Source organism: Phocoena sinus, chromosome 4 (genome assembly GCF_008692025.1).
Source record: "Phocoena sinus isolate mPhoSin1 chromosome 4, mPhoSin1.pri, whole genome shotgun sequence".
In the NCBI taxonomy this organism is placed as follows: domain Eukaryota; kingdom Metazoa; phylum Chordata; class Mammalia; order Artiodactyla; family Phocoenidae; genus Phocoena; species Phocoena sinus.
In genome coordinates this window covers 113250182-113277264 of record NC_045766.1, presented here as the reverse complement: position 1 = coordinate 113277264, position 27083 = coordinate 113250182, and the positions used below count along the sequence as shown (strand labels likewise).

The 27083-nt window shown below is 35.3% G+C and overlaps 1 protein-coding gene across 10 annotated transcripts in view; it reads right to left on the bottom strand.

The window, feature by feature from the left end:
• Window positions 1-27083, bottom strand: part of ROBO1 (roundabout guidance receptor 1) — a 403232-nt gene that overhangs the window by 55327 nt on the left and 320822 nt on the right. For all 10 annotated transcript variants that reach the window (XM_032630727.1, XM_032630729.1, XM_032630732.1 and 7 more), the window contains 10 exons: window positions 26207-26378; window positions 18655-18860; window positions 17068-17149; window positions 16740-16908; window positions 16487-16653; window positions 9796-9917; window positions 8861-9092; window positions 7760-7881; window positions 4395-4566; window positions 664-861 (listed from right to left, as the gene is read on the bottom strand). In XM_032630727.1, coding sequence (XP_032486618.1) covers window positions 664-861; window positions 4395-4566; window positions 7760-7881; window positions 8861-9092; window positions 9796-9917; window positions 16487-16653; window positions 16740-16908; window positions 17068-17149; window positions 18655-18860; window positions 26207-26378 — 1642 coding nt within the window. The remainder of the gene's footprint in view (window positions 1-663; window positions 862-4394; window positions 4567-7759; window positions 7882-8860; window positions 9093-9795; window positions 9918-16486; window positions 16654-16739; window positions 16909-17067; window positions 17150-18654; window positions 18861-26206; window positions 26379-27083) is intronic.

Genomic DNA, 27083 nt, shown 5'->3' with positions numbered 1-27083 from the left:
AATCCTTAGCACATTTGGCTCGTCCATAAAATTGTAAACAATTGCAGCTAAATAAACATTCTCTTCTAAACTGTAAACACATTTTCTAACAAATCATCATCACCCATTAACAGTATATACATATTCAGCTCTGCAACTTTAAATTTAACAATAAAAAAGTTCTAAACCTCCTCGCTCTGAAAAGTGAAGCACATTTATTAAGAAACTATTTCGTAAATAATCAGAAATAATCAGAAATATCATTATTTATAAATAATCTCTTTAGCTTTACAAAGGGCAAGAACACGCCCTTTAAAATTGTGTGACAGTCCAAAGCTTGTATTTATAATTCCTGTGACAAGGAGATTAAAAAGTTTCCTCCAGAATATACAGTAATTCCCTAAGAGAACAAGGGAATGGTATCACAACGAAGTGTAGACCTACCCTGGTGAAATATATTTTAAAGGAACTGGGCCTGAAACCGATAAGCCTATTTATAGTACTGATACTCAAGAGGAGGTTATACCCAGATATTGCAATAAAATAAAAGCACTTTTGAAAATCTTTATATATTAAAATAATTTCATATAGGATACGCGTAATCATGAATAACTTGGAGTCACAGATTAAAATGAAGAGTTATGTAAACACAGTAAAATATGGAAAGCTTAGGAAAGCTAATACCTTTTCTGATACCCGCATAAGTACTAGTCAGCCCATTTCTCTTCTTCCGGTGTCGGTACAGCCAGATGCTAAAAACCATAAGGATGATCCAACAGGCTGCCCCGATTCCTGCGATGAACGCTGGCTGCTTCACAACGTCTGAGATCTGCTGAGCAAGGCTGACTTGGTCCTCAGGTGACACGGGGTTTCCATGAGAATCTGAAAAGCCGTCTTTGGGTTAATTTGGGTGTAAAACTCAATGAGACAATGAAAAAAAATTGTGTGTGTGTGTGTGTGTGTGTATCTCCCCTCCTCTCACCCTTGAATAGTCTAAGACACTTAACTGCCTCAGAAACACATTGTTTGAAACTGTGTTTAGAAGGGTCTCTAAAAATTCGGAATCGTTGGGCTTCCCTGGTGGTGCAGTGGTTGGGAGTCTGCCTACCGATGCAGGGGACGCGGGTCCGTGCCCCGGTCTGGGAGGATCCCGCGTGCCGCGGAGCGGCTGGGCCCGTGGGCCATGGCCGCTGAGCCTGCGCGTCCGTCCGGAGCCTGTGCTCCGCAGCGAGAAGGGGCCACAGCAGTGAGTAGCCCGCGTACCGCAAAAAACAAAAAAATTCAGAATCATTAATAAAAAAACAATGAAAAATTAAAATCATGTTACCATTGAAAGAACTATGAAAAATCTTCCTTTTAAAATAATGAACACGGCCAGCAATAGCTATAAGAACGTTCATTAAATATGGGCAAGAATTATCAAGTGTTATGAATAGTCAAAAAGTCTCCCGTTTTCTGTCAGCTATTTTGATTCAAGAATTAAAAACTGATAGAATTTATTGCTATTCTCGGAGCAACTAAGCCCATGCGCCACAACTACTGAGCCCACGTGCCACAACTACTGAAGCCCGTGCATTTGACTCTGAAAATGTTCTGCTAACACCACCCGCTTTAAAGTAGAAACATTTGTTTCAGTCCAAAACTGTTTTTTTCCAAGAAAAATAATTGGTATAACTCATTAGTTATGAATAACATTTCTCTAACAGAAAAAAAAATGCTTACTGATTATTTTTTCTTATTAAATGACATTGCATCCTGTTAAGACACTGGCAGGTAAAATAAGTAGCATTCAATGGCTAAGGAAACAGTCTTAGGAAAATAGCACCCCTTTCTACGTAAAAAGGCTAAATTGCTACGCGTGTTGTGCATGCGTGTGTTTTTTTTTTTTTTTTTTTTTTGCGGTACGCGGGCCTCTCACTGTTGTGGCCTCTCCCATTGCGGAGCACAGGCTCCGGACGCGCAGGCTCAGCAGCCATGGCTCACGGGCCCATCCGGATCTTCCCACACCGGGGCACGAACCTGTGTCCCCTGCATCGGCAGGCGGACTCTCAACCACTGCACCACCAGGGAAGCCCATGCGTGTGTTTTTTATTTGCTTTTTTCTTGAACAGAATTCCAGATTTCATTCTATGGAGGGTCAAGTCTGAAAAACCTATTTTCACAAGCAGTTGCCGTCACCTGCCTTCAACTGTTTGTTGACTGAAAGTTTTATTTCATGTTCCAGACTCTTTTATCTATGGTTATCCTACAAGCACTTCATCCTCTGAAAGTTCACCAAGCTGACTCTTCTTTTATTTCTACTACACCCTTTGTATCTGCTAGGTTTATAGATTTCATGGTTATTTGTGCAAGGTTAAGTTGGGTAGCTTCAGATTTTATGCAGACAGCCAAGAGAGGTTCCATGCAGACGACCAGATGGGCTTAACAGAATAAAGTGTGGTGTGACTAATGAATTAAAATGGCCTCTCTGTACCTCAGTCTTTGTCTCACTGCAGCTGAGGCTATATTAAGATATGGAAAATTGGAACACATCTATAATTTCAAGAAAACCAATTTGACCCTTAAATCCCATGATTTAAATCTTAAATAAATAAAATTACACATGGTCCTTTTTCTAATTCATATTTGAAAACCCAGTACTGAAAGTCATATATTATACAAAATAAGTAAATGACATGACAATGTATAAGGTCATCACCATGTAACTTTTAATTTCAGTTTTAATAAGTTAATACTGACTTTTCACAAAACTAGGCAACTATTTGAGTAAAAGGATCTATGTTCAGACTATTTTCCCCCATACCTTAGATAACGTTGTAACAGATACATCAAGCAATTTTTAAACATAGTTTTCGGTATTGCCTAAAAATTTTGGAATAAATGAACCAGAAATAAACCATGAAGCTCTTTTTGCTTAAAAGTTGTGTATATTATAATCTCTGTTGAAAAAAAAGTGCTCGTTGTAAAAGATAATCCAAAAATCAAATTCTGGCCAATGGCTGTGGCAGAAGCAGCAAGCCCTCCACTAAAGACGTGAATGGTACTCTCATAGCATAGAGCTGTTGGGAGGTAGCTCCCTAGCCAGTTACTTGATTTTGCAGTGTTGCCATTCATCTGTTTGGAATCACAAGACTAAGCTCTGTGCAGCAGTGATGTGCACCATTTAAACCCTCCTCCACACTACGTGTTTCTTTTCTTCCTTTCTTCTGGCCCAGGGTCAACCTTGGAAGCCCCGTGTTAAAGAAGGGACATCTCATCAGTCTGTGACCCTCCATAGCTACAACCATTGGACTTCAGGTAGACTTTATTATATTGCACTCCAGAAGTTCTGCAAGTGTTATCTGTTACAGCGGGTAGCAGTCTTAACACTGGAACATCAATAGCCGTTTCCAAATTGAATGCAAAGTTCATTACGTACAGCAACAAAGTTTATTCACAGTGGAATGCTTCTTAATTTTGTTCTGAAATAATTTCTAAGATGTCATCAATATTATCAACATGCAACAGTACTATATACTTATTTGTGATATATAAAGATTCATGTATCTGATTCATTTTCATAATTTAGTAACTGGCATGAAATATTACTAATGCTTAACTTCTGATGTGAAAGGAACAAACAAAGTTGACTATATACTTCTTAGTATCTTAATTTAAATGTCACCTCTTAATATCTGACCCTTTTCTCTCCCCTTTCCATTTATAATTTTGGTGCTGTTTTTTTGTTGTTTGTTTCAGATTTTACTGGTAACCAATAAATTTGAATTTTATGTTCATGCCACATTGTCTATCATGAAGTGTGGTAACTAAGGCTTCTGTCAGGTTTTTGTGTTTCTTTTTTATTCATCTAACCACTTTTGAAGCACACATTGCATTTTTAACTTTCTAAGTAATTAGCATATGTCATATTCCAATGCTCTTTTACATCTCAATCTATCTTTTTTGTTATCAAAAGCAATGCAATTTTAAAGACACATAAATCGTGAATATAAATTGCATATTGCTGTAAACTTCCAATACCTAGTTTAAGTTGTTTCTTTTTAAACCCAAACCACTGTAAGTTCCATGCAGGTGCAGACTGCATCTTTCCTGTTCCCTGAGGCATCCTTGTTGCTCAATTAATAGTATTTATTGAAAAGATGAAAAAAATTCAATAGGACAGGATTAGGATGACACAATACTGACAGCCTTTTGCTTAAAATATCATTTAAAAATGTGTGCTTGGATAAGTTTAAATTCAGTTGTGATATTATAGATAGGTAAAATAAAGCTAACACCATCATTTTCATAATTCTATTGCCACATTCCATAGCCTATTCAACTTGCAATGGTTGGTTCCACTATATACCAAAAAGAAAAGCAGGACAGTGGGTACACTGATATGTCTTTCAACCCAGATCTGCACTGGCACTCACCTAACTGGATGAACTGTGGCTCACTCTTCACCCCGGCTCCCGCCCCAGTGCTGGCTGCCACCTCTACGCTATACCGGATCCCAGGAACCAGTGAGGGAATAACCACAGAAAAGGTGGAACCATCTACTGTCTTGTTTATATGGTATCGAGTTTCATTGCCCAGACACCAAACCTATAAGAAGAACACAACAAATTATATAAGTTAATGCAAAGATCAGCACTGTGATTTTAGACTTAGACAGAGTTCAGACTTATCATGAACCTAATGTAGGAAGTTTCAAAAGTCATTTATCCCCTGGATCTAGTTCTGAGAAGACTCTTCTAGTCAAACCTAGTAGTACCTTAGTAGTACCTTAAAGACCTCCTTGAACTTTCTTATATACTTTTAAAGGATTATACCAGGTGATTCTATAAAAGTTTCTACAAAGGATTATATCAGATGATTCCACAAATGATTCTACCAAGACCCTGGTTCTTATTAACCTTATCATCAGGATTTTTTGTTTTTTTAACACCTAGAAATTATATGCCAGGAAAAAATAAAAGGAACTTGCAAAAAGCTGTATACATCTAAAGAACAATAACTTACCTATTATCATTCAGTATTTTCATTCCTACTATGGACTTGCATAATACTAGCTGACCAGATATCACAAAACAAAAATGAGTAGGAAACTCTGTGTCTAATACTTTACTTCAACAGTTCTCTAGATAAAATTCCCTGGTGCTGTCACAGTCCCATCACCTTTCATGTCAAAATTGAGAAACAGTTGATTTAAATAGAGAGAGCTTCTGAATAATCTAAAGTATCTTGGCATAAACATGGTTTTTAAAAATAAAACTGAACATAAAGAGTAAGGATCATTCTAGGATTTATTCCACCTATGGTAGGTTGAAAATGAAAGAAAAATTTGAAAGAAAAATAGCACTGAAAGGAAAAATGAAAGAAACATAGCACTCTGATCTTGTATTTACAGTAATTTTAATTAGCCTTTAATAACATATATAAGATCATAAAGAATAACAATACATATTTGATTTAAAAGAAAAATATTCTCCTAATAAGAAAATTATTGTATGTCTCATTAATTTTGATATTTGTGGTAGGAAGTTATTTTCAGGAAATTAAGATTTCTGAACTATGCTATAATCCTTAATTTAAATTTCACTGACGGATTATTTAATTATTAGAGTGATCTTTTGCAATGTTATAGAGCTTGAATATGATGCATGACAGTATTTGGACTCAGTTTCTATAAGAAAATGATCCATGGAGTAGTAAAACATGCTCTATATTCTTTACGATGTCCTTAAGCAAGGTGTAGGATTAGTTTCAAGTAGCCTATTGTCTAAACTGTAACAGGAAATGGGATTTCAAATAAATCTAAGAGTGTCAGTGTCCTCTATCACACGGGCAAGAACCTTTAATTTTTTTCTTTGAAAGTTAATATCATTTTAATATAATTTCAATGCATAATACCAACAAATGGTCAGACTCTATACTAGGGTCCGACCATTTGGAAATAAAGAGTCCTTTGTGACTTTTTTCCCCTCAATTACATTACACAGCTGAACCAAAGCCACAAACTGATTTTGTACCAGTCAATCAGGTTGTGAAAGGCATTTTATTATTTTAAATTGACCATGAAGTTAAGTGAAATCCACCCTTTCACATTTCTTTAGGAGAGAAATGAGTTTTGACTCTTAGGGGAAAATGCCTACATTACACAATTTCGCTTAAGAGCTGAGACATCGCCACATTTTATATGCTTGAAAATCTCTATGATGGTTTATTTTTCTGGACTGAACGATAGCACCCCATCACTTCCCAGTCTTGAAATAACCTTGAAACTCATGAGAAGGCACTTGAAAGTGTAGAGACTCTTACCTTTTAATGACTCAATTACAGTAGAAGATCTATTTGAAATACCCTAAAATATCCACAGCACATTTATGGCAGTATTTTAAATACTTTAAAAATATGTTGCCCTTTTAAAGTACATGCAACTGTCATACAGGGGTTTTTAGTTTGTTTTTAAAAATCATTTTAAAATAAACTGTTATACCTAAAATTGAGCTCAGTATATTTGGTCATTGTACAAATTAATTTGGTACTCAAAAGTACACTTATGATCTTTATTTGGGTATTATCCGAAAGTGCACAACAGAATCACCTGGAAAGATCTACCAAAGTATATATGCAAGGGCCTTATTAGACTTCCTGAATCAGAATCTCTGAGAATGGTGGCCAGGCACCTATATTTGGAAAATGATTCCATAAGTGATTCTGATGTTAGCATATAACTACCTGTAGAAGGTAAATGTGTTCACCTTCTTAACATCAGTTTCATATCAATAAACATATACAAATATTTACATATATGAGATAATTTACAAAGTATCATAATTTAGCTAGTAACTAGAAAAATACTGAGGTATAATGGACATATAAGGCAGTGTCTATAGAAATACGTTTTACAGTTAAAAGTCTTCTAGTATGTAGTGTGTCTACATAAGTGTTGAAAAAATACACATAAAATTTACTCTCTGTTGAGATTTCCCTAATTCAATCTATCGTTTATTCATTTATCATAGCTCATTAAAACTGTGCTTTAATGTATATTCATTAACAGGATAAATCTCATGTCCTTAATTTTTATTGTACCTTGGCATGCTTGAAAATATTTGCTGGAGATGAATCTATATAACCCTCTCTAAATTCAATGATTAGAGCTGATAACTTCACAGGTAAAAATAATTATTCAGAATCACTGGATTACATTACTTGACAATACATCATACGTTTAAAAAATTCGTTTAAATATATACAGAAGTTTATAATTGAATTTCCTCTGAGACATAAAATTTTGTTTAGAGATGAAAACAAGGTTTATAAAAGAATTTTCAGGCACAATAAAATAATTTTTCCAACTTAGCTCCAATGTTAAAAAATTCCAAACATGTTAAAAGAAAGACGTCAAACCATATCTGATACAATTCTATGGGGCAAACTAATTCTGCAAAATGTATTTAAGCTGTTTTTTAAGGGGAAAAAAAAAGATTCTTTTATTAGCCTTTACGTTTGTTGTTTGTGTGAAATTATATGTACCTATATGTACTGTGACCAGGTAAAGTCTCTCTTTTAAATTCTTTTTTTCAAACGGCTTAAGAAAAAATTATTCCACAATTATTGAATAAACAGGAAAGTATTTAAAAAATAATTTTACATGCTGCTGTGTGCACCAGCAGATGGCGCCAAATATCCATGAACAATTTAACCAAGGTTGCTTTTTTTTTTTTTTTTCCTTTTTTCCGCAGGGGAGAGCGGTGTCCATCAGTAAATTGCTATATATGTATTTATTTACCTTATACTCTTGGACCATTCCATTCTGAGTATCTTCAGGAGGTGGCTGCCAACTGACAAGAATTGCAGTTCCATTTCCATCATGCTTTGATACAGTTACACTTTGGGGTGGGGCACTGGGTGCTATGAAATTGTTTTAAAAAGTAGATATATTATGAGCACATTAGAGAACACTGAAAGCAGGCATTTAACATTTAAACAAAAACATATAAAATTTATATCCATATATGTATATGTTTTAAAGATGTATCTCATTCAATATGAATAGTCCCAAACTATTTGTTTTTCCTCGATATCACTAACCTATTGTTATCGTGAGTTTTCCATAACCAAAGTTATATAGATTATCTCCACAAAACATCCCAGGAGAATTCCTCTTTCTCCTACCCTGTAACCCTAGTCCCATGTTCTCCCTAAAAATGTTCAAAAGCATAAAGATAAATACTAACCATCCATGTTATTAACTGTATCCTATAATTTATTGTAATCAAAGTAATAAAGACATTTTAGGAAAAATTCTGGTTATTTTTAAAGAGTACACTTGTGACATGTAACCTTTAACCTTTACGTAAATACTAATTTTTAATCTCTAGTTATAGAGTGTCCAAACATACTGGTTTGTCTAGAGCTGAGGGGTTTCCAGGGACATGAGGCATAAAATGCTAAGCCCAGAAGGTCCCGGGCAAACCAAAACATTACTCACCTTATTTACGGATCATCACTCAAAATAACATTTGATAAATGAATGAAAAATAATTAATGGAAAGACAAGCAAGTTGAAAATAATTCCATCTTTAAATGTGAATCTTAGTTCTGAATAATTAAATATATCCAATATGTCATTAAGTAACACAATGTACACATTCGCACATTTTTAGATAGGCCACTACTAAAGCAAGTCGAGTATAATAGAATTTTGGTTTTTAGTAGTTCTAATTAAATAAATCCTATTAACAAAATACAATGCTCACTATCAAAACAGTTAATAATTAATGTCACTAATATTATGACTTAATGTCATTAATACTTTTCCATTAAGTTAATAAAAGCCTAACAAAAAAGTATCGCAATGCATAGTAACCACACATTTCGTTATACTTGCCTTCTTCTAGGGTTTTGGCAAATTTAATTTCACTATCTGCTCCTTGAAATTCATTAAAAAAAGGACGAGCCTTAATTTCATAGTTGACTCCTTTTTTGAGATCAGGAATAACCACGCTATTTTTGGTTGGAGTCCTCACTTCAAAAACTAACCACTCTGATTCACCATGGCTGGCTCCAAACGGGCGATAAAGAATTTTGTATCCTTGAATATACTGAGACTGTTGGTCCACCTGTTAAAATGACAAATAAAAATGCAATCATTCATGTCCTTTTATTGACTTTTTAGAAAATTATGAAAATTAAATGTGACACAATGCCAAAAAATTCTATCTGACTTCATTCCACAGTTTTCTAGTTTACATAAAGTAGAATACTAAAAACAAATCACTATCTTTTGTAATACGTCCGCTTTTTCAGCTTTTATGTATAATATTAGATACTAATTTCTATGCTTCATGCAGAAATGTGAGGCATCATGGCACTTCCACAACAGATATCTAGAAGTAAGTCAGACTGTCAAGGGGATGAGGAAATAAAATGTATTTTTCCACTTCCTAATTTTAAAAGACTACTTAATATTATTCAGAAATACTTTTCAGTTTCAAAAATTCATATGCTAATGATCCTATCGTTATAGTACTATGAATATATAATTTGCTTTGTCTGAGACTGGTAAAGTTCGTTACTGCAGCATAATATAAAATACACACAAGATGAAATTTTTCTCTGTTTAAAGCCATTTCACAGCTACCATAATAAACAATGCTTAGATTATAAAGTTATCATTGGTAGAGAGGTAAGCAACAGATATATATAATTTAACTATCTGTTGCATCTCTCTATATATACATATATTTTTTCAGGTAATGATCTTCCAAAGTCATCTGCTTATTAAAACTGAGATCAAATATTATGGCAGCAACAACGACTCACTGTCCAATGCACTTCGACCGAAGAGGAAGAAAGGACGGTGGGGTTGTGGAGATGTAGTACGACATCTCCCAGTTCTCGCTGGACCTGCTTGTGATCCACCCCCTGACTTGTTGGGGGAACATCTGCAACAATCCAAGGAGACTGTGTCAGATCCTAGACAATGCAACTGACTTGAATGAAAGCATGGGGGAAACAATCCTTTCATTCATAGAAAAATCTCAGAAAAGAAGCAGCATTCCAACTGTGAAGGATAATTCCAACCTGTGATACAGAATAAAATAGGAACAACTTAACCTTTTTACGAGAGTCAGGAGGATAGGACATACAGAGAGAGACAACAAGCAGAGGGCATGGAGGCGGCAATAAAGAGCAGGAGGCAAAGATAACAATGGCAAACAGCAGCATTTGAGGGTTCCTCCTATCATGTAATGATCACTTTCTTGCCAAAGATGAGGAGCCTATGCAATCTCCTCTGAGTTTGTTACACAACCTTCTGTACTGATCCTAACTATGTCAGAAAGAAAAGAGCCAGGATTTGCAGGACAGCAGATGAGTAATGGAGAGAATGGACACACATAAGTGAAAAGCAAGCACAAAAAGACATCCTCACTGTATAAGATGAACCTGGATAGCTTAACAAATAAGATATATGATAAGTTAATGGTTATGATGGAGGATACAGGAACCACCAACACAATAGGATAGCATAGGATAAGATAGAATAAAACAGAATAGAACAGAACAAAACAAATCTGATGAGAAAAGAGTACTTAACATCTATTTAATTGATGGTTTGGTTTAGTTTAGTTATTGTATCACTGTCAGAAAGGTTCAATAAAGAGTTCTAAATCTGAAGAACAACATTTTTGGAAAGGAGACCGAGAACATAATAAGAATTAAACTGCTACTAGTGTTCATTTATGTTGCGCTTTTTTTCCCAACAAGAGAGTGTTTTGTTAAACTTACTAAGAAGTCTGTACTTGATAAAAATTGCCTGTTTCTAAAGAGATTTTCTAAGTACAGACGCTTTGCTTTGTTTACAGTAGTAAAAGGGAACACAGGATGAACAAGAGAAGAAAATTAAGATTTTTCTAATATCCATAATTCTCCTTCTCAAAGTACTGTATCTTGGCACATATATTCTGGATTACTTTCCATCGCACAAGCAACAGAAACAAGAAGTTTAGTTTTATGAATGATTAAATACTTTTAAAGAACTGAGGTCGGATAGAAAACAAAAACATGAATATGAAAAATGTGGTTGGGGACTTCCCCGGTGGTCCAATGGTTAAGACTCCACGCTGCCAGTCTTCAAGGAAGGGAACTTGGCTACAGAAAGACTGAACACCTGCTCCAAGGCCACAGCATCCATGAGCAGGCAGTAAAAGCCAGGCCTTTGGACACAAATCATGCATGCTCTTTTCACTACCCCAGACCACCTTATTCATGGGATCTAAGTTTCTTGGTTAAGAATGCAAGTCAACTGGAAGTTCATACTTCTTTGCAAACTTCCAGTTGCAAAATAAATGACTCACAGGTATGAAATGCACAGGGTGGGATATGTAGTCAATAACTATGTAATGTCTTTGTATGTTGACATATGGTAACTAGACATGCTGGTGATCACTTTGAAATGTATAGAAATATCGAATGACTATGTTACGTAACAGGAACTAACACAGTGTTGTAGGTCAATTATACTTCAAAAACAAACAAGCAAACAAACAAACTCATAGAAAGAGAGAACAGATCTGAAAAAAAAAAAGACTCTGAGCTTCCACTGCAGGGGGTAAGGGTTCGATCACTGGCTGGGAACTAAGATTCCCACGTGCCTCATGGCGTGGCCAAACAAACAAAAAAAAAATGAGGTCGGCTATATGGGAAAAGAATCTAAAAGAGAGTAGACATATGCATATGTGCATATAATATTCACTTTGCTGCACACCTGAAACTAACACAACAGTGTAAGTCAGCTATACTCCAATAAAAATTTTAAAAAATGAGGTTGGTAAGTATGTTTGATGAAGTCCATGGAAGGCAGGCAAATGAAAGACAAGACAGAACAAGAGTGCTATTCAGGGGCTTCCCTGGTGGCGCAGTTGTTGAGAGTCTGCCTGCCGATGCAGGGGACACGGGTTCGTGCCCTGGTCCGGGAGGATCCCACATGCCGCGGAGCGGCTGGGCCCGTGAGCCATGGCCGCTGAGCCTGCGTGTCCGGAGCCTGTGCTCCGCCATGGGAGAGGCCACAACAGCGAGAGGCCCGCGTACCGCAAAAAGAAAAAAAAAAAGAGTGCTATTCAAAACCCTTAGATGTAATAACCTTGATTTATAAACTTATAAATAAGCAAAATGAGAAAACCTGAGATAGCTTTGGCTTCTCATAGTTTATCAGACCTTTGGCTCATACTGGCCTTCGGGCTACCCATTATCACAGACTAGAGACAGAAAGCACTTGATTGTAACTTTTCCATCTCAGGCAGATTTACTTCTCTACTGGTCTCCTTTGCTCCTACAACTTTAGCTACCATCTACCTCTAGGGTAAGAGTGGAGTTCTTGGAATAAGACAGATTTGGCAACTCCCCAACTTAGCAACTCGACAGCCATGTAATATTGGGAAGATTTCTTAACCTCACTATTTTTCAGTTACCTCATCTGTCAAATGGCAATATCAATGGAAGCTACTTCTGAGGAGGGGATTTTTGTGAGAACTGCATTTTTTAAGGCATATAAAGTCCTCTTCTTGAAGGCAGGGATTGGGTCAATTTTTATGAACCCAGAATACCTAGCACAGTTCCATACATATAGAATGTGTTAATAAACATTAGTTGAGTTAAAGTGAACTACTGTATGGAAAACACACACATATCAAACATATTGTATTAGCTTCTAAACATGTTCTCTCACATGTAAACTTCCATCCTCAGGGAATCGTCTACCTTTTAGGAAGTGTCTTAGTAATCATCTTAAAAGGTAACTACTATAATTTGCATGGCAATCTCTAATTTCTCTGGTTGAGGTAACATGCCAGTTAATCCCTTCATGAAATCTAGGAAAAATCCCTAGTGTAACCATTTTGGCAATAGAATATTATTTTAGAAAATTCCTCATCAGAAAGAAAAATGGAAAGTAATGTCTAATAATGTAATATTGAGACATGTATTAATTGGTCCCTTTATTGTCCTTGCTTTCCTTCTCCTCCTGAAAGAAATGTATTATAATGTGAAAGGTCTTCCCAACATTCAGAATTAAACTTGGAGGAAATCTCAGATGATTCTACTCCCACTATTTCCCCAGTATTGGAGCTCCCTATACATAATCTCTGAGCGGGGGGGCATTATCCAGGCCCCCTTCATTATTTACAATAACTGGTCTCTTATTATCTATAGTATACACATATTCTGTACATTCTACGTCTGTGTGCATATTCTTTAAAAGATAGGGCTCAAGAATGCTGTGTGGACAGAACATGGATAAAGAATAGTAGTAACACTGGCAACAACTACCCCCATCTCAGCAATGTCTACCCCCCAGCCCACTCCCACTTGCTAGGTGCTCATGTCATCTTCCTTGCATTATCAAATCTTGTATTTGGGAAAGCACATTTTGATTACACTGGGACAGGGCTCCAACTCCAACTGCGACCTAGGTTTACCTGACTCCTGAACAGGAAACCATGCCCTGGATCTGTGCAACCTTAAGACCCAGCTCATTCATAGAATTGTCCACTTGGGGAAGACTTTTTTTGCAGCCATGCTGCAGAAGTAATTAAAGAAATTATGCCCTTGTGAATCAACTTCCAACAAGTCTTTCCTGAATTCCCTCTACCCCTGGCTCTTCTCCTAACTGCTTACACGTTCTGTACCCTTCAACTGGATTTTCCCAGGTTCTTCCCCAGGCTCCTGCTATGGCCTGACTCAGCTCGGCTTCGGTGTGTCTCAAAAGCAGTCTAAGAACTAGACGATGAAATCTGCCTCAATGTTAACTTCCACTCATTGGCTTGTTTTGGTGCCTGGAGTTAGAATAAGCATATCTTACTCTTAAAATATTAAGGAAGAAAAAGTCAAGCCCAGTCTAACGTTGTTATTTTGGGGGTTAAATGTGCCAAGTCTTTGGATTTCTTTTCCAATGATGTGGTTTTCAGCCTTTAGTGCAGCCTCACCAACCATCCTCACTGTCTTCCTCTTAAAAGTCTACCTGAAAATGCAGTGCTCAAAATAGGACACATTACTCCCTTCGTGATCTGACCAGTTCAGATTTTGATCTGCATATAATTCTGCTAAGACTAGATTTGTTTCTTCGACAACTACTCACTCCGTTGGCTCAGACAGGTGTGCTAATTGACTTCCAACACTGAAGTCATCCTGACACACCTGACACACACTCACACGTACTCTCTTTTTAAGCCCAGTATCGTCAGCCTATTCTTCTACAGCTAATTTTTTAAACCTCAGTTCAAGTACCAGACTTTTAAATTTGCTCCATTAATTTTTATCTCGTTAGTGCTGACCCATCGTTCCAGACTGTCGAGATACATTTAATTCTGGTTTTCTCATTCAGCACACTAGCTGTGTTTCTCAAATTTTATGAACTTCCTCTGTTTTTAGTCCAGACAGTGAAAGAAATACAAGTCCAATGACAGTCTTATGGCATATAATATAAAAGAAATATGAGCCCTGTATATTCATAAATTGGCTAATTTAATCCTTGTCCAATCTTGTGGAGTAGGGATTTTTAGCCCCATTATATAGATGAGGGAACCGATGCTCAGGGAACATACTAACTTGCTAGTAGGTTGAAGAGCTGAGATGAAAAATTCTTTGATTTCGCAATTGTATGCCTGTTTCACTATGTTTCCAGTTTTCCAGTTGACATGGGTTTGTTTCCTTTAAGTTGTTCTACTAGCTATCATGTATAAAGGTAAGTTGATTAAAATTAAAAAAAAACTTAAATTAACTCACAGATAAAATGTTGACTACCTCCTCGCTTAAGAGTTGAGGATATATTTTACAAAATCATTCATATGAGTATATGACAGAACTGCAGTTAAGGAAAAACTTTTCCTAAGGTCTACTGGGTAGAGGCCACTGTACTGGGGACAAAAGTTTAAGTTCACTTTACAGCTGTCATAGTTTCTGCATTCTTTACAAATGCGTATCTAATATTGAAAACCTCAAACTGCCTTAAGGCAGGCTCCAAGAATATTAAAGCTACTGGTGAAGTGACTCATAATAGCAAATATATGCATTTGGGTGTGTTGATTTCACACAGCAAGAAACAGACATGGGCATGTTCTACACTCAGTTTGCTCTCTCAGTGAATTCTGAAACAAAAAGTCCTTCCCAAAAGAATGCTTATATACTCACTGGAGAAGACAAAACATGCAACATGGCTGGCAGACCCTCTCCCAAACCAGGAAAAAGTAATTTAAATCTTTCAGTACTTTTGTGTGCAATTTGTTTCTGTCACTGTAACTAAGTTTCCATTTTTCCTTTGGAAATATACGAATTAAGATAGAGACATTATGATTCCTTGGCATGTTGAGAAAAGAATTTTATATTTCTAATTCCTACCATCTAGAATTACCTTTCTTTATTAATCTTATATTAATAAAGTATATTTTAATTGTGATGACAATACGTTTAAAAAAAGGTAAAGGCTGATTCAAATTCATCTTTTTTTTAATATATAAATTTTACTACTATTAGAACATTAAAATAACAGGAGGAGCAAGAGGGTGGGTAGGAGATAATAATCTGTTGAAAGCTAAAAATAATTCCTGGGCTTCCCTGGTGGCGCAGTGGTTGAGAGTCCACCTGCCGATGCAGGGGACACAGGTTTGTGCCCCAGTCCGGGAAGATCCCACATGCCGTGGAGCGGCTGGGCCCATGAGCCATGGCCGCTGAGCCTGCACGTCCGGAGCCTGTGCTCCGCAACGGGAGAGGCCACGACAGTGAGAGACCCGTGTACCACACACACACACACACACACACACACACACACACAAATAATAATAATAATAATAATAATAATAATTCCTATTCATGAAAGACAATAAAAAGCAGTGTATCCAGAATGTGGTCCAAGTGAAAAAATTTCCAGTTTCAAATGTTTTTAGAAGCAGCTTCAACATGTTCATTTTTCCTTTTATCTGTTTCTTTAACCCAGCTTTGACGAAAATATACATGATTTCCATTTAAAAGTTTAATATATCATGGTTCACATAATTGGCAATGAAAGATAGGCGAAACAACATACAGACCTAAACTATTTTTGCAATGGTTGCAATGTTCAAAACTCATCCAGGAGGTCATGAGTATTAATCTCAACATACATAAAATTTACTCAATTTTAAATACAATTATGTGATTAAAATTTTACACCCACATATAGTCATATTTAAAAATCAAAAAATTGAAAATAATACAAAAATATTCACATAATATTTTTGCTCACTGGATTTGTGATTTATAAAATGAGAAACATTTCTCTGTTATTCATCTTGTCTTGGAGTGCTTAGCCCAGAAAATAAGAAAGTATGCAGACACTGTGTATTAAAAATTAATTGAGCAACTTGGATAATAGATCTATGTTAAATATACAATCCTAGCATGTAGTACAAATGAGTTACTTGTAAAATTATAACATCTAAAGATAAGTAGATGTCTCAAGGCTGAGTAAATCAATATTTACCTTGTGTTTTCACTGGGTCTGATATCTGGCTTGGATCACTAATTCCATATGCATTTGCTGCCCTCACAAGGAAAAGGTAAATTGCATTAGGTTTGAGTCCTTTAATGGCAAATGTTTCTGTTTTCACATTCTCTGCTACGGTCTGCCAGCTGCTGCCAGATGCATGGCTAAGGATAGATACACAAGTTAGAACATGCATATTTAATGGTAAATCAAAAGAGAGAACAACTAGGAAACATCGTCTTCACTCTACCTGAAGGCTTCTATAATATAAGATGTTGGAGTTGCACCTGAATTCAAATTTGGTTGCCATGACAACGTTACTGTATTTCGGCTGACATCTGTAACTTCAGGTTTTGAGGGGGCACTAGGGATTAAATTTGGGTCGGTGGGTCTTGGAGGCTGAACTGGAACTCCAAATTCTAACAAAGAAGAAAAAGATGAAAGATGTTTACGCAGATAAGCACATAAATGTAGATATCATACCCATCCACCTACTCAAGCATCAAGACATGCTCTTCATCTTTTTACCAGTGAGTAAACAAAAGCTTTATTTTAAGGTAAAACACTATTGAATTTACCTTGGACTTCAATGTAAGCACTCCATGTTGCTTCACCGCTGGGGGTTGATGCAATGCAGGTGTACCGACCAGTGTCACCCAGCTGAGAAGACAGATGCAAAATAAATATTTGGAACAATCAAGAGCTCACTGGGCTGAAAAAGCAATTATAGTTTTGTATATGGTCCATGAATATGGATAACTTGCATTAAAAAGCACTAACCAGAAACTGCCTCTTAATTTGTTTTTATTGAATGTGAAGTAAAATACTGCATGAAGACAGAAGACAAAAATGTTATTTTAACTGTATAATAAAAATATAATATTTAAGTGCATTAACATCACCATTTTCTGTGTCGTGCAGTAAACAATGAGCTATATAACTTTAATTTCAAAGGGTTAATCTTTATTACTAATTTATAGCTTTATATTTAATAAGTCACGTAATAGGGCTAATAAAATTTAGCCAGTGACTATTCTTGCTATTTCATATATTATGTGAGTTACACCCATATGGATATCAGAGATAAACAAATATTTATAGAAAATGGATAGACACAAAATGATTTCTTCTTAAAGCATTCACTCTTTTTTCTCATTTTATGTTTTCAACCTGTAACTTAAGGCAGTTTCGTAAGTATAAAGTCAAACTCCAGCTGGAATGATGCTCTCTCTTCCTTTGAAAGACTGACTGCCAGAAAACAAACACAGGTCACATGTTCAATGTTAAAATCATCAGTACCATAATGAACCCATATACCTCTGCCTAAGGTAATAATTCTATCATCAAATAATGTTGGATAAAACAAAAATGCTGTCATCTTGCTCTGGCAATTGTAATAACAAAGTCACAATCATTGTCACATAAAAGTACAACATATTAACTTTCGTGGCACATAAAATGAACTGCTATGTTGATCCAAAGCTCCAAAGAAGCCGCCCACAATAGGCAATAAAGCAATCGAAATTTATGTTTATTGCTGTCAAGGCTATTCTTTCATATGCCTCATGAGCTTGTCTGATCTTGATCTAAAATGAAAAGAAAAATCAAAGCAAAAGAACACAGTCCTGAAAGAACAGGTATGGGATGTGATGCCCTGGGAAGGTAAATCCCTAAATTGTTCCCACAAACCTGTGGGCTTTCATCATTTAATATTCTGATTTGAAATGTACATTCAATGTGTACATTGCTTTATTGTTTGCATGCAGAGTATTCTGTAATTGCAAAATTCTGAACCAAATATTCACAATAAAAGAACTCTTCGAGTACACGGCACATAACATGATACTGGAAGATATCTTTGAAAAATGCTTTATGGAATGAATGCATCACATCACCACTTGGAAGGTATTTTTATCTCCCATAAATCCTCATCCTTTTCTCCTCCATATAAAACCTTAAACTACTTGCCATGGGCTAAATTATAAGTCAAATCATCTTTAATATACACAGTGAAATGTCTGAAAGAACAACACATCAAATTAAAAATATATTAATACTGTTATTAACATTTCGTTGATTCTAAAATTTGAGACTTCAACACTAGTTGCTGGAGGCAAAACCAAAGTGGAACAAAATGGGAAACCCAGGGTGTCATTTCAAGTTACCTTAGCATATCGGATCTGTAGTACTCCGGTCTCCAGCTGTTTGATTCGAGAATCTTGGGTTGAAACAAGGACTCCATCCTTTCTCCACAGAATTGTGGGCACTGGACTGCCTGTGGCCACACAGCTGAGCACTAAAGTACCATCCACTGCTACAGTCTGATTCACAGGACCCTGTCGAATGACTGGGGGAGGCCGGTCTGCGATCACTGCCAGAACAAACAACAGGAAATAGATTTCTGCAACTGGAAGCAATTTTCTAATCATCCGAACAACAGCAGTTGCTCTAGGCTTTGAAACAAACTAATTAAACAAGTAATTAAAGTAGGAGACATGCATTATTCAGAATGCATTTCTATGATGCACTGATTCAGAATATTAAAATGTACTCCTTTCAAATGACCAACCACTGACTAGGCTTGCTGCATTGTCAAGGGACCTACTTAACTTAAGAGTTCAGAGACTACATAAGGATTTTGGATGGTGAAGGAAATGTATCGTGGAGAGAAGTGGAATACTGTGCTTTTTAAACTTTAAAATATGTAAAACACAAAACAACAAAAAACCCATTTACCCCAAGGAAACATATAAGACAGATTTTCATAAATGACCCAAAACCAACTTGATAATCTTTCTGAGTCCAACAGAAAGAATGATGGTATCATACCAGCATGCTTGACAATTTTGGATTCAAAAATGTGCTTTGGACGTTGATAACTGATCAATCAATATGACTGAGCTCTTTTTATCTTGGAATTTTTTCTATTAAAAGAGTACATAGTGAATTCAGAGAAACTGGAAAACTGTCTAAAAATATTCTTGGTAAGCTAGAAATGGATATCCTAACCCAGGATATAACACACTTCCATATCAGAATTATAGGAATGGGAAGGCACTTTCAATAAATCTATCACCTTAACAGTTTTAATGTCCTATGGAAGAAAACAGTGGAAGGCATTTTTATAACATATAAATAAAATTACTCTTATTATATGAAAAAATCTAAAACCTAAGAACTTTATCTGAGATAACAAAGTCATAATTTTAGGGAAAAATCCAAAACAACTGTAGTGGAACTAGTATAAATTCTGCATTAGAGAGATGTTCTGATCTCCTGACATAGGCAATTTAGGTGAAATTCCAGAGATAGTTTTTTAAATGAATAAACATTAAAAATAAAGTTCATTTTTCATTATTAAACTTTAAAATTCTGAATATTAGTTTAAAATATTTTAAGTCACAAATATTCAAAAGACAACTCTAAGAAATTGCCTGATTAAACAAAACTGGTTGCCAGAGTGACTAAAGTTTGGATGCAACCATTTGCAAAGCTGGATGTGTCTTGTTCAAAGTTTTATGCACCAAAGATTTCTCACAAGCTGGAGTCACACTTCAATTTGTTCCTCATTTATCATGCAATAATTATTAGTTTGGGGCATTCAATCTAAGAAAAACAAGAAAGTGAAATCAGCAACTGTGCATTTTCACTCCACCCTTCCAATTCTCTTCCATCTTTGGTTGCTGGTGTGAAATCTGTTAATACCGTGGAGGTATATTAGAAGGCTGGAGTTTGAAACTTGGCAGGAGTGTTTCAGATACTCCATGGATGAAACATATAAGCCAATAATTCCTTTGCTTAAGAATCGTTTAATCTTTTCTACATTATCTGTTGATTTTGGCTCAAATCAAATTAGAGGCCCCTCCTGGTAAGTATGAAAAAATAAGGATAAGTGTTTTAGTGCACTGGGGTTTTTATAAGACTCTACCACCTGTGTTCCCTTGATTATAAGAATGAACGAATATTTATTTCCAGATATTAATTGAATTAGTAACAGAGGGTTTCTTTATAACTGATTATGATAAAGTCCAGTAACAGAGTGGTTTACATTTCATAGTCTTGCTATATTTAGAAACAATCCAATATCCGGGGATTTATTCAACTTTCTATATCTTTACAGTTCTTTGATATTTGCATCATATTTAGCGTCATCCTCACTTCCTTATCCTATCCTAACCCAGTTTAATGATGTTGTTTCTCTGTTATTGATTTCTTCCTGGTTTACACTGGGTACTTTACAAAAATAAAGCAAGAAAAGAGAAGCAAGGTTGACTATCAGGCTACACCATCTGTCATGTGTCTTTAGGCAAGTTCCTTAAATTATCTAAGTCTCGGTTTTTTACCTGTAACATGAGGATAATAATACTTGCTCTAACCAGCTCAGGGGATCGCTATGAAGATATAAATGGAATAACAAATATTCCATGTGCTTTGCTAATTGCAAAAAGCTAGACAATTATATGAATTGTGATATCACGATCCTTTTCTATAAAATAGTAATATGTAAATCAGAGGTAAAAAAGTTCATTAAAGCAATTTTATGTTTTTAGGTAAAGACAATGAAACATTTTGGTGTTGTCACAGATTAGAATAAAATACTGATGAAATGTTCAAAGTTACACAAATTGAAATGCGTAGTACATTTAGCAGTCAACACTATGTTTAGGATTTATGAGAAAAACTTCCAATCGAGTCTAATAGCTCACATTTGGATTATTAAAATGAATTATCAGGTAATAGAATAGGATGTGTAAGACACAGAAATATGATTTAAAGAAAGTAAGTGCATGGACTTTGTAATCAGAAGGACGTAGCACTGTAAAGAGAAAACATTCCGTATTTGTGCTCTCCAGTACAGAAGCCAAGAGCTTCAAACACTGCTGAGCACCTGAGTGTGGCTGGTGTGATTGAGGAACTGGATGTGTAGCTTTACTTAATTTTAAGTAATTTTGATTCAAACTTAAATAGCCTCATGTGGCAAGTGCCCACCATACTGGACAGTGCAAACTTTTATTTTTGTTTTTCTGTTTTATTTTTAACATCTTTCCTGGAGTATAATTGCTTCACAGTGGTGTTAGTTTCTGCTGTATAACAAAGTGCATCAGCTATATGTATACATATATGCCTATATCTCCTCCCTCCTGCGTCTCCCTCCCACCCTCCCTATCCCACCCCTCTAGGTGGACACAAAGCACCGAGCCGATGTCCCTGTGCCATGCAGCTGCTTCCCACCAGCTATCCATTTTACATTTGGTAGTGTCAAACTTTTGTTTTAAATCTCAGTTCTGCTAGTTAGTATCTGAAGGATCTGGGTATATCTTTTCACCATTCTCTGCCTCAGTTTCCTCATCTGTAAAATAAGAAGTCAGATTTGAAATTATTGAACTGTTTAAAGTTCTTAGCATAATGCCTGGCACAAAGGAGGCATTGAATAACTTTACAAAAGCCAGGACATGGAAACAACCTAGGTGTCCAATGACAGATGAATGGATAAAGAAGATGCGGTACATATATACAATAGAATATTACTCAGCCATAAAAAGGAACGAAATTGGGTCATTTGTAGATATGTGGATGGACCTACAGTCTGTCATACAGAGTGAAGTAAGCTAGAAAGAGAAAAACAAATATCATATATCAATGCATATATGTGGGATCTAGAAGAATGGTACAGATGAACCTATTTGCAGGGCAGGAATAGAGACGTAGTTGTAGAGAATGGACATGTGGACACAGTGGGGGAAGGGGAGGGTGGGACAAACTGGGAGATTAGGATTGACATGTATACACTACCATGCATGAAACAGATAACTAGTGGGAACATGCTATAAAGCACAGGATGCTCAGCTTGGTGCTCTGTGATGACCTAGATGGGCAGGATGGGAGGGGTGGGAGGGAGGTCCAAGAGGGAGCGGGTATAGGTATACATATAGCTGATTCACTGCATTGTACAGCAGAAACTAACACAACATTGTAAAGCAATTATACTCCAATAAAAAAAATTTCTTATTATAAATATCAGTATAGTGGTGATGGTGGTGGTAGTGGTACAGATATGAGGAGTATAACAGATGATATAACCCTATTAGAGCAGGGTTTAGAAAAGTTTACCTAGTTTTCCACATGTTCAATGAAAGATTTAAAGACCCTAAGAAATGAGGGTATTTCATCAGAAGTAATATTTTTTGTCACCTCAAGAATAATAATCATAAAATCTATGTTAATACATATAAAAATATTCATAAAATAATTTTAAGTGAAAAAGAATACAGAATAACACACACACTGACTGGTTTAAGTATGTAAAATTCACATCTAAAAACCAGCAAACATCAGAGTCATATATCACAATTGCCATCAGTTTGTAAACATATCTCAACACCTATGAGTTAGGCTGTAAACTGTTACCTCATTTCAGCAATTAGGGAGCTGAAACATTGAAAGTTCACATGACTCGTCCAAATCAAAGAGTTAGTCATTGGCAAATAGCTAGTAATTAGAAAGTTAATGCTCTTTCCACTGTATATCAGTCACTTTTGAGAGATTAATGCAAGTGATTTTAGATTTTATACACCATTTAATCATCACTAACTACTTCTTACTTTCTAGTAATTAAGAGAAGAAATATTTTCAATTAAATAGGTTATATGAATTTCTATGTTCCTGTGTCAAACAGGATTTGGGGTAGGCCTCAGCTACAGAAAAACAAAATTCAAAGACAACTGCTACTCTACCATATTCTGTGTCTCATGTTTTATTCTGCCTTTGCCTTTGTTCTGTTTGCAAACAGTAAAGAAAGAAAGTCGAGAAACTAAAGTCAAATAGTTTCCAGAAAATACTCTGCCTATTACCTCTCTTCGACTTGATTTGGTAATATGTAAATACTGATATTATCAGCACTCACAGTAAGTACAGTTTACCTATGAAGAATGAGTCCATAGTTGTAAGTTGTTTGTACAATATTGATGGACTCCAAAATAAAGAAAACAAAACTAAAAATACAGTACCACCACGGCAAACACGAAACCACCTTAAATCTCCCCAGAGACTGTAAGATGATACTTTTAGAAGTGAATTGGCTATCAGGGATGAACCCCAAATCCACAAATTTACGAGTTTTGTTTTCATTTTAGTTTAGCAAAAGTTGACGTGCTTGATCTATGCTCACAAATATAACCATTCACGATAAGGCCATGTCAAAAGGCACCTAGAAGTTTTGCTTTCAATTATGAGAATAATAAGAGATATTTTATTACAGTTTTCTTTGGCCTTTTTTAATGTATATCCTTACATACAAGTTGCTTTATAAAGTTGCAATCATAAACATGTGCAAATCTATGTTCTACTTTTTCTATATATTGATTATATTAATCATTATATTCATTACATGGTCTTCACAATCATCACTTAATAGCTCTAATGTATGTAAGAAACTGTAAAAACATTTTAGGTCATTCTAACGTATTAGGGCAGTAGATATATAATATATATCATAGATAGTGTTAAGAGTGTAGACTTTTGAGTGAGACAATCTTAATTTTGAATTCTGACTTAACCAACAGCTAGCTCTTCATTCCTTCCTTCTTTGTTTCATTCACTTATTCAAAAAATATCCATTGAGAGTCTACCATGTGTCAGACCTTGGTGGATACTGTGTATATATTTAACTTGATTGGACAGATAAATTCCCTAAATTGGAAGACTCAGATTGTTAAGATGTTAATTCTCCTTAAATTGTTCAATAATTTAAGTGGAATCAAAATTAAAATTCTGATTTTTTTTGTTTGCTTAGGATGTTAAAATGTGTGTGTGTGTATATTATGTGTATGGAAATTGAAAAGTTGATTTTAAAATTTATTTAAAAATGTAGAGGACCTCTAATAGCCAACCCAAAACAAGAAAAACAAAGTTGGAGACTTACACTACCAGTGTGTAAGACTTACTATAAAGCTATAATAATTAAGACCATACAGACTTGCATAAATAGATTAATGGAATGTAATAGAGAGAACAGAAGTAGGCCACTGCCTGTATGCTCACTTGAATTATGATTAAGATGCCACTGCAATTCAGTGGGGAAAGGACTGTCTTTTCATAAGTGATGCTGAAACAATTAGTATCCATATAAGGGAAGAAAAGGAATTTTGACCCTTATTTTACACTATACACAAAAATTAATTCAAGATAGATTAAAAATTTAAATCTCAAAAGTACAGACAATAAAGATTCCAGAATAAACACAGGAGAATATCCTCACAGACTCAAGGTAGATTAGGGAACTAAAAGCACCACGTATAAAAGAAAAAATAATACATTGGTCCTCATTAAAATTAGTTACTTAAGCCTTAAAATCATCATTAAGAGGGTTTTCCTGGTGGCGCAGTGGTTGAGAGTCCGCCTGCCGATGCAGGGGACACGGGTTCGTGCCCTGGTCCGGGAAGATCCCACATGCCGCGGAGCGGCTAGGCCCGTGAGCCATGGCTGCTGAGCCTGCGCGTCCAGAGCCTGTGCTCCACAGCGGGAGAGGCCACAACAGTGAGAGGCCCGCGTACGGCAAAAAAAAAAAAAAAAAAAAAATCACCATTAATAGAATGACTGGGAAGAAATATTTATAATACATATATCGGAAAAAGACTTGTATCTGGAATACATGAGAAAATGAAGAAAAAAAAACAAATGAGAGAGAGAAATGAGTATACGCATCCACCAAAAGGCAAACAAGATAACTGAGTGCACATGCCCACCCATAGACTTATACAGAAATATTTAGCTTTATTAATAAAAGTCCTAAACTGAAAACAACCCATCAATAAAGGGTCCATAAATAAATTGTGAGCTACTTATACAATGGAATACTATACAGCAACAAAAAGAATGTATATATGTTTATTTTGTGTATATATGTATATATACATATGTGTATATAGGTACTGTGCATTGTTTGAAAGTTCATTTTAAGCCACTTTGCTTTTATGAAAGACCTACATTAGTACATGTGCCCACTAATCAAAATAAATCTGAAGTGGATTTTCATTTTTATGAAAAGAGGAAATTGCTTCTTCACTTGATGCCATTTCTTTGGCTTACAAAAGGTTTCATAGGAATGCTCTACTTTCGGAGAGCAGGGAAACCTGTTATATACACATATGTATATATTTTTAATATATTTACATGCTTACTTATAGTTTCTTTTCTTCTTACTACTCTCCATCTTATGGTTTGGAGATTTTCTCCATTACTCTGTTTTCATAATATATTTGGCATTAATTAATCATGCTTAGAAGAGTTGATAAATAGAACAAAACCACATTACTAAGAAAAACTTACTCATCATGAATTGTGAGTTGGATTTGTCAACAATTCATCTTATCTCCTTAGTATGGAGGAAAGAAAAAGGATGATATTTTACACTAAGAGATTTTAAAATAACTTCGCATTTTCCAAAACATGGAGAGTCCTACGTACAACTACTCAGTGTAAACTTTCCTTGTATAATTGCTAGGCTTTTATGAATGTAATTTGATGCTAGAAGTTTATAGTATAGCCAAGTTAAAATAAGAATGATTTTACATTTAATCACTGTATCTTCATCCTTTTCACATTACACCAAAATTGCTATAAGAAAGGATACAAAGTTGAAAATAAATGCATTTACTGGCACTCTCTTTAGACCCTAAGCCAAACTTGGACATTTTGAAATAAAATGTTCTACTTTACCATCGGTAACTTCCAAATATGCTTTTGTGATGATACTTCCAGCAACATTTAAAGTCTGGCAGATATAATAACCAACATCAGATCGCTGGACATTAGTAATAGTGAGGTCACCAGTCTGGGAGACTGAAAAACGGCTGGATGACTGTGGTGGCTGATATGAGAAAAGCAGATTCTAGAACCCAGAATTTGGGAGGAAAGAATAACAATAGGTTAGTTGCTAGTTTCCAACATGTTGGCATACATACATGCATATATCTACAAATAGATGTATAAACATTTACACACACACAAACACACATACTTGTATATGCAAATAAGCTAAATATCCTCTAACACATACCCAGATATAGATGTGCACACACATAAACATATAAATGCACAAGGTTTAATGATCTAGCCTTAAATAGGGTTATTTGAAAATTTAAATGAATTCTAAATATGGATATATGCCTTTATAATTTCAGTTTCAAACAATACTAGATATAAAAGGATGTTAGATACCATTAGAGTTAAAAGTTTTACATATTTAACCAAAACAAAGTCAAAAGCTTTGTTTCACATAGATGTGCCTATTAGGATTCTAAACTCTAAATCTTTTCATGTATAAAAACACCATTAAAATTTAAACATCTGCTGACAAATTAAGTTTAAGAATATCATTTAGGCACCATTATAACTATGTCTGTTACCTGTCCATTATAAAAGTTCACCAATCTATCAAATCGTTAACAGTTTCTTGTTTTTTTGGTTAAATGGTGGGCACATCTATTATAAATTTTTAATCAAATACTGAATTTAAGAATTCCTAATGGAGTTTTATTTTTGCAGAAAGTTATCTTAAAAACAAACTCAAAACAAAATGTGATGTTATTCTGTG